The 17,324-nt window shown below is 37.5% G+C and overlaps 2 protein-coding genes across 5 annotated transcripts; one reads left to right on the top strand and one right to left on the bottom strand.

Moving 5' to 3' along the window:
• Positions 1 to 406: 406 nt before the first annotated feature.
• Positions 407 to 3,838, bottom strand: LOC107770727 (ADP-ribosylation factor 1). The gene is made up of 7 exons (XM_016590057.2): positions 3,648 to 3,838; positions 2,021 to 2,178; positions 1,547 to 1,617; positions 1,250 to 1,369; positions 1,016 to 1,134; positions 833 to 914; positions 407 to 718 (listed from the first exon to the last, which is right to left on the bottom strand). Exons 2-7 carry the CDS (start codon positions 2,166 to 2,168, stop codon positions 713 to 715), a joined length of 546 nt encoding a protein of 181 aa, XP_016445543.1. The 5' UTR covers positions 2,169 to 2,178; positions 3,648 to 3,838; the 3' UTR covers positions 407 to 712.
• A 5,135-nt stretch (positions 3,839 to 8,973) lies between these two features.
• LOC107822945 (uncharacterized) lies at positions 8,974 to 16,169 on the top strand. Of its 4 annotated transcripts, none has more exons than XM_016649531.2 (8): positions 8,974 to 9,291; positions 11,264 to 11,326; positions 11,536 to 11,680; positions 11,754 to 11,827; positions 11,945 to 12,391; positions 12,595 to 13,128; positions 13,291 to 13,503; positions 15,129 to 16,169. In XM_016649531.2, exons 2-8 carry the CDS (start codon positions 11,279 to 11,281, stop codon positions 15,804 to 15,806), a joined length of 2,139 nt encoding a protein of 712 aa, XP_016505017.1. In that variant the 5' UTR covers positions 8,974 to 9,291; positions 11,264 to 11,278; the 3' UTR covers positions 15,807 to 16,169. The 4 variants fall into 4 exon arrangements, with proteins under 4 accessions (XP_016505017.1, XP_016505019.1, XP_016505018.1 ...); XM_016649533.2 differs by having other exon boundaries at positions 8,977 to 9,291; positions 11,760 to 11,827; XM_016649532.2 differs by having other exon boundaries at positions 8,980 to 9,291; positions 11,269 to 11,326.
• Positions 16,170 to 17,324: the final 1,155 nt, after the last annotated feature.

Here is a 17,324-nt window from a genome sequence, read left to right on the forward strand (position 1 = left end):
CTTCAATATCTCACAATGGACAAGGAAAAAGAACAAAACTTTACCAAGTTTATCAACGATCCAAGCAAGTATTGCGAGTTAATTGAGAACACAAAAAAGGAAGTTAGACATAAGTCTCTAACTTAGGAAAACCTAGAGAATAGTAGGATTATTGCATGCAGAAATACAGAAATGGAAAAAGAAGTAACTGATTGGAATTATGAATCTAAGCGCAGAGTTCTTTGCTAAACTCATTCTCATAGTCAATCACACTAAGCTAATATTCATCTTCTTTTACGTTGATTTTCTGGCAAACAGTCATAAGGATACCTGCAAATTGCAATCGCAAAATTCAAGTGTTTGCTTTACTGAGCTTTGCTTTCTTTGTGTAACAGTCGCAGTATCAAATATAACAAAGACATCAAGATGGTTAAAGTAGCTCCAATAGGATACAAAAGCCAATATTGTACTAAATATGTTTACATCACAAATGTGCACATCCAGCAATGTGGTAGCTGACCCACAAGTATTGTTGACAATGAGATGTCATTAATAAGAAAACCAAAAATGAAAGAAAGGCGGGTGATTTTCAGAGTTTAATCACTTCTATGACCACAGATATGAAACAGAAGTCTAAACCACCAAACTAAGAGATAATGATAAAAGCTATGGTGTTTAACGTCTGTACTCCAAATTAAGGAACGTGGGCTGGAGTGCAACCTCGTGGGATGCCCTATGCCTGAAATTGGACCAGAAAGGACAAAATTAGAAATGTGAAAAGAAAAGCCGGCAAGATGGTGAAGGCAAGGGGTTCGACTGCCAAGGTGTAGGGTGACACAATCTTAACACATACCTTGTTTGAAATATTGTTCGAAAGCCAATCTAGTCCTTCGTACAACCCTTCTCCAGAAGTGGCACACGTACTTTGGATATACCTGAGAGAAAGAAGGAGAAAGCATTAGATGACAGTCCTACCTTATGCGCTCCTTGCTAGTTAGGACCAGACTGCACAAATGGCGGTATCAATGTATTTTACCAGTGTCGTTGTCGAAGAGAATGAAGGCCAAGCTTATCGGTGATTTCAGCTGCATTCATTGCATTTGGAAGATCTTGTTTGTTTGCAAAAACAAGCAGCACAGCCTCTCTTAATTCATCCTGCATAGAAATGAAATGAGGATTCAAGACCGCTATGCTACATCCTAGGTTTATTAGTCATATGTCTAATTTAAGAAAGATTCCTCTAACTTCACTTTCTAAATGTTGATAGTACCTCATTTAACATCCTATGAAGCTCATCCCTTGCCTCAACTACACGGTCTCGGTCATTGCTGTCAACGACAAAGATGAGACCTTGAGTATTCTGGAAATAATGCCTCCATAGTGGTCGAATCTGCAAGCAGATCATAAAGAAGTAAACAAATCTGTATTACTTTTCAACTCTTTCAAGAATCAACCTGTTGCATAAACTTTAACTCCGTGTTTCTTGAACCGAAAGAATATGGAGAATTACAAGGTTCCAGATGAAGTTTTGTCTAAAAAGCTATCATGACAGTAGAATTTCTTGTACCTTGTCTTGACCTCCAACATCCCACACGGTAAAGCTGATGTTCTTGTATTCAACAGTCTCCACGTTGAAGCCTACCAATAGAAAAAGTAGATTGCTGAAAAGAACAATTGCATAGCAAAAACTGACAAACTCAGCATGATCAAAGAAGGAACTTCAGCTATACGCATAGGACAAACATTTGATGAATATGCATAGCCAAAACTGCAGCCATCAAAAGTTATTTAATCCCATAGAGATACGATACTGAATCCCAAAAGATTACATAATTTTCCCATTCAAAACACATGCTGATGCAAATGATCTCAAGGGATTTTGCAAGACTTCGAGGCATTTTCACCTACCAATCTTTTTGGCTATACAGATCAACATAATTTACTTTCAAGTAGTATATCCCAGAATAAAGTCAAAAATTATATACCATTGTAAGCTGCAACTCATGAGATGAAAAGAAATCAGAATTCATAGAAAGCGTACCAATAGTAGGGATAGTGGTAACAATTTCCCCCAACTTGAGCTTGTAGAGAATTGTGGTTTTACCAGCAGCATCAAGACCAACCATAAGAATACGCATTTCTTTCTTAGCAAAGAGGCGACTGAAAAGTTTGCCGAAAGACAGCCCCATCTCTGTATAACTGAAGAATACAAGAAATTCTCAAGAAATCAGAAGGATCAATCCAGAAAATCCACTAGGTCTGCTCATCATGAATATAGGAATGCAACTAATATCCAAAGAGAACAAATAGAGAAGGAAAATTCCTCTGTTGCGTGTGGCTTTTGCAGTAAGCTTCATTTTGTATTTTGTTGTACATTCATGCAGAAAACCGGTCTTTAATTAGGCTGTTTCATGTTTTCATACTGTAGTTCTGTCACTTCTCTATCGAGTCAAATACTGACGTATAAAGAATTGCAATCTCAAAGTCATGTATAAGAAATCCCCAAGGTAGGACACATGAATAGTTCATTTTTGTGGAACACAGCCACATTTCAACTCTTCAAATAAAATTGGAAGACCTGGTCGTGTTCATGTTATCCTTATCAATCCCCAGACAAACTCATTAGAAGCACTATTTAGGGACTGATATTCTTAGAAACCAATATAAATGTCATATTTAGACAGGAAATGACAATTTTAAAATATTGTAAACTTTAATAACCACACTGTACATCCAGCAGAATTTAAATCAAAACTCTGCACAGCATTGACCGTGTAAATATCATTTTACAGCTCTCTATTTCTAGAGCTGTTCGAAATAGCATTTCACTAATATGTGAAGACGTAGAGTCAGAACCAATCATGGGTGCAGAATGTCAATAAACCTCTATGATGATTGATGACTGATGCAGACAAAATATATCTCAAAAGATTTTCATGTGTGTGTGCATATATTTCTTTTGTGAACAATGATTGCGCAGGAACCAGATGCAAGGAAGAGAGTTCAATTGAATATTGTTGGAAATTTATACGGCATAAATAGGGTAAAAATATATTTTTTATACATATATGAAATTTTGAATCCCCTTAACATAAGAGAAATGCAAGTTCAAATATCAGAAGTGGCATTTATGGATTTTTTCTGAATCCGCTTATCAGAATTCCTGGCTCTGCACTCCCACTACCCAAGATACTTCTGCAATTGGTGAAAAGTATATTGAATAATGATCATATCAGGATATAAATCAAACATAAGCGGAAAACATATTGTGACCTTATTCCTTAGCAGTTCAATTCCAACCAGCCTCCAACAAATTTCATTATTGTTGCTGATTTGTTATTCATATTCTAGAAATAGCACCGACTAGCCTCTTTTTAATCCTATGTTTGAAAAATAACCACTGTTTTGGAGTTTCAAATTATACAAGTGAAACTCAAAACTCCAGGACAACAGTTATTTGTCAATTACAGGAGCTGAAAAGTTGCTATTTGTGAATTTTTTATATTTGCTAAACAAATCCAAAACCAGAAAATCCATCGATCTATTAACGAATTTTCTATAAGCACCGGAATAACATCTAGAAATCAGCAAATTAAGAGCAAATATAAGGTAGATCTACACGCGCATGTATGTAAAATGTCTACGACGAAGAGACGAAAATGGCTTACCGGAGATCGGAGATCGGAGAATTGAGTGCGTAGATCTAGAAATGGAGCTGTCCTTTAGCCGCGTTTCCCTCTGCTCTGGCACGGAAAGAGAGATAATTAAGTTGAGAGGGACTCCTTTTATATATGTCTATTTCTATTTGTGGGAACTGAGAACCTAAAGAGATCTTATTTTGGCGTTTGCTTATTGGTTCACGTTGTTATTAATTCCGTTAAAATTGTAGCGTTGTAGACAAGCACTTTGGGAAATGTAGAAGCTTGGGGATTGATGCTGATTGCTGGCTTGTCAGTGGCCAATCACGAGATTGACAAATAAGCTATTATTCTTACTTTAAATACAATATTTATTTTGATTGTTACTTAAATTTTATTGTATCGTATCGTTAAATCTATCGTTACATAACGACGAAAAGTGTCACTTTATGGAACGATAAATTTGGTGCGGTGACATCGTTTTCTTACTTTTTCTCTCATCTTGCCCTTCATTATTATTAAATAATCATATTTTATCGTTTACCCTACTTTTTCTATATAATAATTCTACTATGTATCCTATTTTTTCTTAATAATGTTACAAGTTTATTCTTCATATTGTTGGTGCGCGACATCATGAAACGACGACAAACGATACAATCTATCCAAACGTTGTATTCATCAAACAATACAGTATAATACAATACGATACATTATGAAACGATATGTAACAACAATCCAAACAAGTTGTAAAAAAATTTTAATCTTTTTTTGGGGCACATATTCAGCTTACCGATGATGTAAACTTTGATAGGAGATTGTTGATATCCAGAACTGTTTCTTTTCTTTCTTTCTTTTTTGTTATTGATGTTACTGCTTTTTTTCCATGACTTCCCCACTATTATATTTCTTGAATTTGTTATTGTTATTGTGTTTTTATTAAAAAAAATGTTCAATGTGATCCTACATGCTCCCTCCGTTCCTACTATTATATGTGGTTATAAGATTCATGGAACGGGGGGTGGGGCGGGAGGTAGGGCAGGGTTTAGGGGTGGGGCGGGAGGCAAGGGAGGTAAAGGGAACAAGAGTGTCTGTAGGTTGAGAATTGGGTCATGGAACGTAGGTACATTGACGGGTAAATTTATAGAGTTGGTGAAGATCCTCCAGAAGAGGAGGGTCAATATAGCGTGTGTCCATGAGACAAGGTGGGTAGGGTCGAGGGCGAGGGACGTGGACGGGTATAAACTTTGGTACTCAGGAGTCCAGAAAGGTAAGAATGGAGTGGGCATCTTGGTGGATAGGGAACTTAGAGAATCTGTGGTTGAGGTTAGACGAGTGAATGATAGATTGATGGCTATTAAGTTGGTGGTTGGAGAGTGCACCCTAAACATCGTTAGCGCCTATACGCCGCATGTGGGCCTAGACGAGGAGGTTAAACGGCGCTTCTGGGAAGGGTTAGATGAGATTGTGCGTCAGGTTCCGCCTTCTGAGAAGTTATTCATGGGAAGAGATTTCAATGGGCATATTGGGTCGACCGCAGGTGGTTATGGCGAGGTGCATGGAGGCTTTGGTTTTGGGGAGAGGAACGGAGGAGGTACATCATTGTTGGACTTCGCTAAGGCTTTTGGGTTGGTGATTGCGAACTCTAGCTTTCAAAAGAGGGAGGGGCATTTGGTTACTTTTCAAAATGCGGTGGCGAAGACCCAGATTGACTATCTCCTCCTCAAGGATGTGACATAGGGTTGTGCAAGGATTGCAATGTGATTCCGGGTAAGATACTCGCGACGCAGCATAGGCTCTTGGTGATGGACGTTGGTATTATGTTAAAGAGGAAGAAAATGTCTACTCGAGGAAGACCGAGAATCAGGTGGGGAGCCTTAACTAAGGATAAAGCCCAAGCATTGGAGGGGCAGTTGTCGGCTATGGGAGCTTGGAGGAGCAGTGGTGACGCGAGCATTATGTGGTCAACGACAGCAGACTGTATTAGGGAGGCTGCGAGAGAGGTGTTAGGGGTCTCGACGGGCGTCTCTGGTGGGCATAAAGGAGACTGGTGGTGGAATGAAGTGGTCCAAGGTAAAGTGAAAGCAAAGAATGCGGCGTACCTGAAGTTAGTGAGGAGCATAGGTGAGGAGGAGAGGCGAGTGTGCATGGATAGGTATAAGGAAACTAGGAATGAGGCTAAGCTGGCACTCACAAAGGCTAAGACTGTGGCTTATAGTCGTATGTACGAGGAATTGGGGGAAAAGGTGGAGAGAATAAGTTATTCCGGCTGGCCAAGTTGAGAGAGAGGAAGGCTCGGGATTTGGACCAAGTGAGATGCATCAAGGACGAAGATGGTAGAGTATTGATGGAAGATGCCCAGATTAAGAGGAGATGGCAGACTTACTTTCATAAACTTCTGAATGAAGAAGGGGATCGAGATATTGTGCTAGGCGAATTGGAGCATTCCGAGAGTCACCGTGACTTTGGGTATTGCAGGCGTATCGAGGTTGAGGAGATCATGAGAGCTATGCGTAAGATGAGTAGGGGCAGAGCGACCGGGACAGATGAGATTTTCGATGGAATTTTGGAAGTGTGTGGCGATAGCAGGTTTGGAGTGGTTGACTAGGTTGTTTAATATTATTTTTAAGGGGAAAAGGATGCCGGATGAGTAGAGGTAGAGTACGGTGGTTCCATTGTATAAGAACAAAGGTGATATCCAGAGTTGTAACAATTATAGAGGTATCAAATTACTGAGTCATACCATGAAAGTGTGGGAGAGGGTGGTTGAAGCGAGGGTGAGGATGATAGTGTCTGTATCCGACAACCAGTTCGGATTCATGCCGGGTCGTTCGACTACAGAAGCTATACACCTTGTTAGAAGTTTGGTGGAACTATACAGAGAGAGGAAGACGGATCTGCACATGGTGTTTATTGACATAGAGAAAGCGTATGACAAGGTTCCTAGAGAAATTCTCTAGAGATGCCTGGAGGCAAAAGGTGTGTCGGTTCCCTACATTATGACGATTAAGGACATGTATGATGGGGTTAAGACTCGGGTTAGGACAGTAGGAGGCGACTCTAAGCATTTTTCGATTGTAATGAGGTTACACCAAGGTTCTGCGCTCAGTCCATTCTTATTCGCCTTGGTGATGGACGCGTCAACACACCATATTCAAGGGAATGTGCCATGGTGCATGCTATTCGCCGATGACATAGTTTCTGATTGATGAGTCGCGAGCGGATGTTAACGAGAGGCTGGAGGTTTGGAGACAGGCTCTTGAGTCTAAGGGTTTCAAGCTGAGCATGACGAAGATGGAATACCTGGAGTGTAAGTTCAACGATGAGCCAGTGGAAGTGGGCGTGGATGTGAGGCTTGATTCGCAGGTCATCCCGAGTAGAAGCAGCTTCAAGTACCTTGGTTCGGTTATCCAGGGAGGAGGGGAGATCGACGAGGATATCACACACCGTATTGGGGTAGGATGGATGAAGTGGAGGTTAGCATCTGGAGTCCTATGTGACAAGAGAGTACCACCGATACTCAAAGGTAAATTCTATAAAGCGGTGGTTAGACCGGCCATGATGTGTGGAGATGAGTGTTGGCCCGTTAAAAACTCACATATCCAGAAGATGAAAGTAGCAGGAATGAGGATGTTGCGGTGGATGTGCGGGCACACTAGGATAGATAAGATTAGGAATGATGATATTTGGGAGAAGGTGCACGTGGCTCCCATTGACGACAAGATGCGGGAAGCGAGGCTTAGATGGTTCGGACATGTTCAGAGGAGAAGCCCAGATGCTCCGGTACGGAGGTGTGAGCAGCTGGTTACGGAGGGCACGCTAAGAGGTAGATGGCGGCCTAAGAAGTATTGGGGAGAGGTGATCAGGCAGGATATGGCGAGGCTCCAGATTTTCGAGGATATGACACTTGATAGGAAGATGTGGAGGTCGAGTATTAGGGTTGTAGGTTAGGAGGTAGCTGAGTCGTGCCTTACTTCGTAATATGGTGGGACTAGCCATGTAGGGTTTTTGTTTAAGATAACTAGTGGGAATGTTGTGGCTTACTATTTCGCTTTTCAGTGCAGGTCCTATTTACTAGCTATCGCTTTTGCTTTACATCTTTCTTCTAGATTTTATGGTGTTCCTATTTTTCTTATGACTGTTGTGGTGATACTAATATTTACTAATATTGTCTCCCTTTACTTTGCATCTTTCTTCTGGATTTCATGGTGTTCATATTTATCATATGATTGTTGTTGTGATACTAATATTGTCTCCCTTTTGCCCTTTTGTCTTTTTTTTTTTAAGCCGAGGGTCTTTCGGAAATAGCCTCTCTACTCTTTCGGGGTAGGGGTAAGGTGTGCGCACACACTACCCTCCCCAGATCCCATTAGTGAGATTTTACTGGGTTGTTATTGTTGTTGTAAATATATCATAACATATTGCGTCCATAGAAGTGAGTTATACTTACAGTTAGGGGTAGCAAACATGCGGGTACAGTCAAGTACGAGCGGATAAAAAAATGGGCAATGCAAAAACAGATAAATTATCCAACCTGACACATATTTAATACAGACAGAAAATGGATTAACCCATATTATATATGATTTTTTGAATATGATCACTTTTGGGAGAATTCTTAGTCTCCCAAGCTTGAGAAACACTCAATTTGAGTCTTTATAAATGTAAAAGTAAACTCATTAGTTATCAATTGGTTATCTATTTTCTAAGTGGATAAATATAGTTCTTATCTATATTTGACCCGTTTTAAAAAAAATATACTATCAAATACATTTTTACTGGATAATATGGGTAGATAACCGCTTTTAATCTATTTTACCACCAGAACTTACAATGTCGATTAGTAAAACAAATAAATAAAATTTGGAATACTTGTGTGAATATGAATTAGAGATGACATTATAGAACTTGCAAAGCGACATATCCTTACGCTATCCATTAATGAAACGCGTGAATATGAATTAGAATCCTCAGGAGTGTACTTGTATTTGTCTTCACTTTTGTAGATTAAAAATATTTTTGAAAGAAAAAGTATTCGAAATAAAAAATATTACTGAAAGCAAAAGTATTCCAAATAAAAAAAGCATTAAAATAATGAAATGTGGGGTTTGCCCATAACTCATAAATTTAGAATCTTAATAAAAATTTGTTGAAACATGTTCCCCATCTCGAGTATGTGCCATTAGCCCATTAGGTGATTCGTTATTTATTTATTTATTGTATTTTCTTTCTTTATTCCTTTTTAAATAAATAAGTTCATTAGGCACTAGATGGTTCTACAGAACTAAAACGACGTCGTTTATTTCCATTTTCTTTTCCTCCACAACCTATATAAAAACTAAATCGCTTTGTGGAAGGCCTCATCCAAACATTCGTGCACCGCTGCCTCTGCAATCAACCCACCCACCCCCTCTACACCACCCATCCCTGACACCGCCACCCCTTTCTCTCTCTAATTCGCGTATTCCAATTTTTTCATTCTCCAAAAGGCCGCCAATAATTTTTTCAATCTAGGGTTAGGGTTTTTTTTCTCCTAAACCATGTATTATTCGACAACTTTAGATTAGAGATTATATAATGGTAAAGGCATTCCCTTTTTTGGTCCAAAAGTTCCTCAATTTAATCCTGCTTCAGTTCTGCAAGTCAACCATGTGTTGAATCTGCTCTGCTATCGGTATTTTTTCTTCTCAATTCAGCAAATTTTTGTCGTGCTTCATTATTTGGTGCCTACGCTGTTTTTTATATATATAAAGTCTAGATTTTTCGGTATTGCTTCAGTATTTGGTGCCTATTTTTTTTTTTTTTAAAATATAAAATTATATTCGTTTAATAGACGGAATGTGTTTCTTTTCACTTAAGCAAATTTCTATTAATTCTGTATTTATAGGACTATTGTGCTTCAGTATTTAGTGCCTATACTGTGGAGTATATAGAGTTTAGTTTTGTAATAGACGGAATGTAGTATCGGTGTTGTTTCTTTTCAATTAAGCAAATTTCTATTAATTTAGTGTTTTTCAGGCTTTGTTGTGCTTCAGTATTTAGTGCCTATACTGTGGAGTATATAGAGTTTAGTTTTGTAATAGACGGAATGTAGTATCGGTGTTGTTTCTTTTCAATTAAGCAAATTTCTACTAATTTAGTGTTTTTAGGACTTCATCGTGCTTCAATATTTGGTGCATATAATGGTTTTTTTATATATATCTTAGATTATTTTTTAATAGATGGAATGTAGTATAGGTATTGTTTCATTTCAAGTAAGCAAATTTCTATTAATTTAGTATTTTTAGGACTTTGTTGTGCTTCAGTATTTGATGCCTACACTGCGGAGTATATAACGTTCAGACTTTTTTAATAGACGGAATGCAATAGACCCCAACTAGTTTGGGAGTGGGGCATAGTAGTTGTATTTTAGACAGAATATGTTCTTTGTTTTTTGTTGTGTTTAATAGGCGGAATATAATTGACTTCGACTAGTTTTGGGATTGAGGCGTGGTAGTAATATTTTAGATGGGATATGTTTTTTTCCCGTCTTATATTCTTTTTGTTTTATTCGGTTAAACATATTTTATGTGCTAAGATTTGAGTGTGCTGCTTTATGGGATTCCTAATTTGCTACTCGTTCATGCCATTTCTGTTAATGTGAGAATTCGAGCTGTATCAGAAAGGATTTCACAAAGAAAACCCTAGATATAGAAAGAGAGAAGAGAGTTTATTTCGTCAATGTTCAGAAGTATTTGATACAAAAATGAATGTGTCTCTTTCTAGAGTGTTCTCATACTTTATATACATGAGCTATTACTAAAGAATACATGGACTAAACTGTAAGATATAAAAGTTGTATTAAAAACTAAGTGGGCTGCCGGGTATGATCTACGATTGGGCCTGGGGTTGGGCTCCCGTTAACAATTTCAGCTCTGATTTCGAACTTAATAATTTTACTTCTAGTGCTTAAGTGAAAATTCAGTGTGGTTAGATGAGCTTCGCGAATATAGTTGGTCCGGTCCCAAGCTCAAAAATAGGAGTAAGGTTGCGGTAGGTTGGCCAGCCTGATTAAAAATAGTCTAACTAGGACAAGAATTTGTGTAGCTGATGTTAGGTAGTTTGGGATTGGGATGTAGTTGGTTGATTGGTTGTACATGGCATACGGGGATGTTTCTGATTTATAGTTTGGAGCATATTTGTGGTTAGTTTTGTTTGTTTTTCAAGTGTGTTGTTTTCATTACATGAACTGAGTTGAGGCCAGTCTTGATATTGATGTGGCGAATTATGAGCACATATGGGTGTTGGGCTTAGTGAGTTGGATGCATTAGAGTGTTGGGGTAAGAGTTTGATCAAACTTGTAGTATCACATTTTGCTGATGAAGTTGATGGATGGTAGTGCCTTTTAGGTTTCCTTCATTATTGCCTTTGTGGGTTGTTTACTAGGTTTTTGTTTGTTTTCTAGTACTTCTGAGGAATTTCTGCATTTTCTTTTTCATTTGAAATAATTTCAATATTTGCTGCTGTCTTTTCTGTTTCTACTCAATTTTCTACAGTTTTAATGGCAGAGACTATCTTCTTCTAATTTGCTGCCTTTTTGGGTCAAAATTGCCTGCTAGAGTGACACACACTTATTACATTTTTTGGTTTACTTCCTTTCTATGAAGGGTAGCAGTCCTGATATGGAAATATATACTTTTCCTCAGCAAGGACATGTGGATGCTTATATGGTAAGTAGTAACGATTATTGATTAGTAACGCGATTTAATACAATTTTTTTCATCACAAACAAAAATGTCCAGTGACTTTCAGCATCACATTCTACGGGATTTTAATACATTTTTTTCCATCACAAACAAAAATGTCCAGTGACTTTCAGCATCACTTTATTTAGAATGTGATGGTTCAAATGATAAAGGTATTTTTTTTGTGTTACCAGATTCAGGGTACTGAGGCAAACCTGCAGATCACCAGTCCGCTGCTTCAAAACCTTGAAGCTATGTATAATGAAGGAGCCCCTGAATTTGCTGTTGATCAGGGATTATATTATCCATCTGCCACTAGTTATGGTTATCTCTGTACAGGTGTGATACTGAAAATCAACTTAAGATGACAATGACATTTGGATCAACTTATATTAATGTTTTACTTGGTCAGGATTAGAATCTTCCGGTGATTGGGATGGCCACCAAAGATTTTTTGGTCTGGATGGTCAAGATATTCAGTATATGGTTAGTTCATCCTTGGACCTAGTTTACCAAAGTACATCAAGAATTAGCTGATTTTATTGCAGTGCAGTGTCTGTGTTGAATATATTTTGTAACTTGTCTTTGTTCGTTTTGTTTCAGGATGCTCAAACTGAAAGTTTCCCCTATGTATATTATACACCTAACTATGGATGTGCACAGTCTCCATATAACCCATACAACCCTTACATTCCTGGTGCTGTTGTAGGAGTTGATGCTCCATGTGCAGGGCCACAACATTACTACACAATCCCCTCTTATGAAAACCCTGGTTTTCCCGTGGTGGTTCCATCTACATCTGGTATTATTGCGAATGCTGCAGAGCCAATAATGGATAGTGTTATATCTACTACTAACAGAGCTGATGGTCTTCGTCTTAAACGTAATTTATCTCCAACATCTCCAATGTTTACCCCAATTCCATTAGGGCCAGCGTCAGGTCATAAAAATGCATCAAACAGGGGGTCTGAAAGTGCAAAGCTTAATGCTGGATCTAGTAAACAGCCTGCATCGTATGGTTTTTCCAGTCCATCCTCTCAAGTACACCCGGTAAGGAACTTTCTCTGAGTTTGTAAGGTGTCCAATAGGGTTGGACTGCTTTTATGTGGGTTAGTTCGTTATTTTTTTCTTCTAATTTCTAGGGTGCACTTCTGTTTATTGTAGATATTCTGGCATTTACCTTTTCTTTCTCCTCTTCATGGGAGTATGGCTCATGCATCACTTTCTGAGTTTCTATGTGAAACCTTTTATAGGGTAAAGTTGCTCAAGCTATGGGAAGCGTTATCCATGGGAAGGCTTTGTCAAATCCTGGCCAACTGAGAGCTCCTGTTCCCTCCGAAAATGACTTGTCTAATATCAGATCAGGTGCTCATGAGCGAGCTAATACAGATAAAGCCAGGCCAAAGTTTCTAAATGGAATAGCCCCAAATGGTGGGAAAGTTAGTCCTGATACATTGACCGAACAGAATCGAGGACCTAGAAATGAAAAAACGAAAAAGCAATTGGTTGTGAAGGCCTACACTACAAGAGCAGGAAATGTTGATGCGCAGGGGAATATTGTTATTCATGCTGATGAGTATAATAGAGGTGATTTTCTGATGGATTTTGTGAACGCGAAGTTTTTTGTAATCAAATCATATAGTGAGGATGATGTGCACAAGAGTATAAAGTACAATGTTTGGTCATCCACCCCTAATGGTAACAAAAAGCTGTATGGTGCTTATGAAGACGCTCAGAGAATTGCTGCTAGAGATCCAAGAGGCTGCCCAATATTCCTATTTTTCTCGGTTAGTTGATTTCTACCACTAGGTCTAATCAGCAGTTAAGCAGCAAATGTTATAGCCAAATACTTTATCTCCTCTGGTAATTGTCTGCTTGATGCATGAATGTTTTCATTGTTCACATAAGCTCAACTAATTTAGTATTGTTTTTGAATCTTGAACATGAAGGTTAATGCAAGTGGCCAGTTTTGTGGTGTTGCTGAAATGACTGGTCCTGTAGACTTCTATAAGGACATGGATTTCTGGCAGCAAGATAAGTGGAGTGGTAGCTTCCCTGTCAAGTGGCACTATATAAAGGATGTCCCAAACCCTAACTTTAGGCATATTATATTAGAGAACAATGAGAACAAGCCAGTAACTAACAGCAGAGACACACAAGAGGTTTGTTGTTTAATTCTGGACGATGCAACATATAGTTTGTTTGCTACTCATTTTTCCATCAGTGTGTCAGCCTGAAATAATTTTCTGTTCGAGCTGGTTAACTATATGAACGTGTATTGGCAATGCCATAGAACCTGCTACTAAACGAACTTGATTCTTGTCTCTCTTTTCCATTTCTGTAATTTTAATGTCAATGATTTTTTCCTTCCCTTCTTCCTCTCCTTTGTTCTGCTTTTTTCCCCCGTGTGGTCTCTCTTTTATTCTGTTCTATCTTCTCCTTTTGGAGCCAATAGAGGTGACACGCAGTAATTGATCTCAACTATCACTGTCATTGAGTAACTTTTGCAATTTATTTTTATGTCATATGCAGACAAGTGTTGACAAATCTTTATTTCTTTATCTTCTTGTCTGTCAATGCTATGAACTTTTCTTGGCTTTCCAGTACTTATTTTATCCCTGTTTCCTTCGCCTTCAGTTGCATGCTTTATGCTGTGTATGATAATATATTTTTCTTGTTTTTTTTGTTGCCCAGCAGTTTTTATAACCCCCACTTTTTGCCTTCTTCCTTATCTTCTCTTGACAAAAATTGAACAACACGACAATCTTCTCGTCCTCTTCCATCCTCTCTATTTTTTTGCGTCTTCCTCTTTTGACAACAGCATTATGTGTATACAGATTTGAAGGGATCGAAAAAGCATAGTTATTTGAGAATTTGATAAGGTGGTTTCGTGAACACCATGCATGATAATCGTCATTGTACCTTTTTGTTTATACTCCCTCCGTTCACTTTTACTTGTCAAGTATTCTAAAAATAGATTTTCACTTTTACCTGTCACTTTTTGCATATCAAGAGAAGACAATTCCTTTTTCCCATTTATACCCATGGTAATAATTACTTATTTCAAATTATTTTCTCAAATTTATTAAAATATGCATCAATTAATATGGGTATCGTGGTAAATTATGCACTTCATTTATTATTTATTAAGGGGTGTGCAAAGTCCATAGTGGACAAGTAAAAGTGAACAGAGGGAGTGTAATAAAACTTAAAATTAGTTTCATTTGTTGAAGAAATCTGTCTTTATCTAGCAACTGAAAGGGAATGTCCACAAGCCTCCATAACTCATGCTATATCACTGTAAATGTTAAAGATGTAACAATGTCAATGAAAATTTCACAAAAGCCATGTCAGAAGAAACTGCATATATTTTGGTAACTTACCCTTTAAGTTTTATGGATCATGATAGTGGTTTGATAGACTGTCTAACCAGCATGAAATACTTGTACTGCTCTTCTTTGCTTCGTGTTTTCTGTCTCTTGGTTGCCCTTCATAGGGTTTCTCCAGAAGGCAGATAATGATACTGCCTCCTGCACTAATTGATATCAGAACATACTGGAGATTCTTTTCTATCTACTTGTTTTCTCTTGGCCAATGAAATCGAGAATTCTCAATCTTTAGTCTCTGATAGTATATGATGTTATTTAGATCTGGCATGGGGCCATTGTCTCACATTTCTTTTTACTGAGATTGGCTTCTACGTTTTAGAAAATCCTGTTTTTGTGTGAATATGATACGCTGCAGCAAAAGGAATTGAAAAAATCTGACATCCTTTGTCAATGTGCAGATACGCTACAAGAAAGGCATTGAGATGTTGAAAGTATTCAAGGATTATGCGTCAAGGACATCATTACTAGATGACTTCATGTATTACGAAAATAGACAGAAACTCTTGCAAGAAGAGAAAGCCAAGCTGCTAATCAGGAGCTATGAAAGTCCATTTCTTGTGCCTGTATTAGATCCTCCTCGCAAGCTAAATTCCGTTTTTGGTTTACCTTCCAATGAAGGTGAGAAGATTTCGAAGCTTAGTGAACACCAAGTGGCTGTTCCTGCAGTGCTGGATTCTGCAAATGCTAAAGCCAACAAAGATAATGCAAATGATGGTGACAAAATGACCGTTCCTGCAGTGCTGGATTCTGCAAATGCTAAAGCCAACAAAGAAAATCCAAGTGACGGTGACAAACTGGAGGCTGAAGGTGGTCCACACAGTGAGAGTGCCCTGAAGATTGGTTCACTAACTATTAACCCTAAAAAGTCGAAATCGCAGCCCCTGGATGTACATAGTACTGGTAACACAATGGCAAGCACCCAGTCAGTTGATGTTGTCACTGTGGGATCTATGCCTGTTAAAGTTAATGGACAGGCCGAGTCTTCTGGTTTCCTAACGATTGGAACAATTCCGCTTGATCCTAGAGCTTTCCAGCGCGATGAGGCCAGTCGGTCTGGAAAAAATGTTCCTAAGTGAGTATGCATTGGCTTGGTTCCCTGCATTATACTAGTATTTTACTTGGTCCTACAAAAGTTGATGGGAAAATGAGTTTCCTTGTGAATGTTCTATTTTTTTCGTGGAGTACGAGGTTAAGATACCAAATTTTAGGTTGTTTTTCGGATTGGGGTGGTGTTGGCTGGTATTGCTTCAAATACAGTGTAAGTTTCTTCCTTTTGGCTTCCTTTTTCCAACGAATTTGATGTTTTTATATCATGCCTCAGCATTATGAGGAAAAGAAAAGCAAAATGCTTACTTTGGTATTCTTTAGTCGTTGTATGTTAACTCAGAAAACAAATTTAATTTTTCTTCTTTAATATTGTTATTTATTGTTAATGCTAATCATTTTATTGTTATTTCTAGTTAATTTTGATTTTTTATTAAAATTCCAAAGTATTTTTAAACACAAGTAAAGACAAGTCGTGGGGGGAACCTGCTAAATTCAATTGTTACAACTTTTTAAATTTTTCTTCGCTCTTCTTTTCTTATAGCCTTAAAGGTAAATGATCGAATATAAGCAAGCCAAAAAGGTATTTTCAATGTTTGTTTATTTTGGACTTAAAAGCTTTTTGTATACATCTTTGCGGTTTGGTTTTAAAGAAAATTAGTGAGTCGAACATACCTCTATAAGCTTTGATTTTAAAGAAAATTAATGAGTCAACTTGAAAAAAAAAAGGATCTTGTGCAATTATTACGTGTCACATACTTTTATACCTTATCAAAGTTCAAACATTGAGAAACAACTAGAAAATCTTTTTTAACATGTAAATACTTTTCACGCAAAGCACTTTTACGAAAATGTTTTTTCAAGTAAGATCTTTTCACGAAAAAAATGTTCCTCCATATTTAAATGTACCTCTTTTGACTCTCGCTATTTGGTTGGTTAGGTAAGGAGATACAAATACAATCTTCATATAAAATTCAACGCTAGCTATAACATTTGGATGCTGTTTTGCTTTTCATCGCAAGTGATACGGTGATACCCATCATAAGTTATGGAGGAAATATATAGTAATATTTTATACGCAAAAAAAAAAACGAAAGTGAAATAAGAATACAAATAGAGATTAAAATTCTACATAATATTTTTTTGAGCAATAAATTAGCACATGAAAATGATAAAACTAACTTTTACAATGATAAGAAACTTTTACTTTGTTAAAGAAGTAAATGTATATTCTAATTATAAGTTGTATATTGATTTAAACCAAACATATAATTTCTGTATTATTTAGGCTGAATATATTTGGAGACATCAAAAGTTTCATAATTTCCTATTTAAATATTTCAAGTAGGCTTTGTTCCGATTGAACACCCGTAACAGACCTAAAGTATCAAACATATTTCGCTAATGTGATTAATAGTTTGGAAATTAATCATAATTAGTAGGGTTTTAAAGTAAAAATAGAGTAAATAAGAGATGAAAGTGTTAATGAACATATATTTATGCGTTGAAAATACTCCTAGGACATCAGTAAAGGACAATGAACACGAGGA

The sequence above is a fragment of the Nicotiana tabacum genome, chromosome 15 (genome assembly GCF_000715075.1).
Source record: "Nicotiana tabacum cultivar K326 chromosome 15, ASM71507v2, whole genome shotgun sequence".
Taxonomy (NCBI): domain Eukaryota; kingdom Viridiplantae; phylum Streptophyta; class Magnoliopsida; order Solanales; family Solanaceae; genus Nicotiana; species Nicotiana tabacum.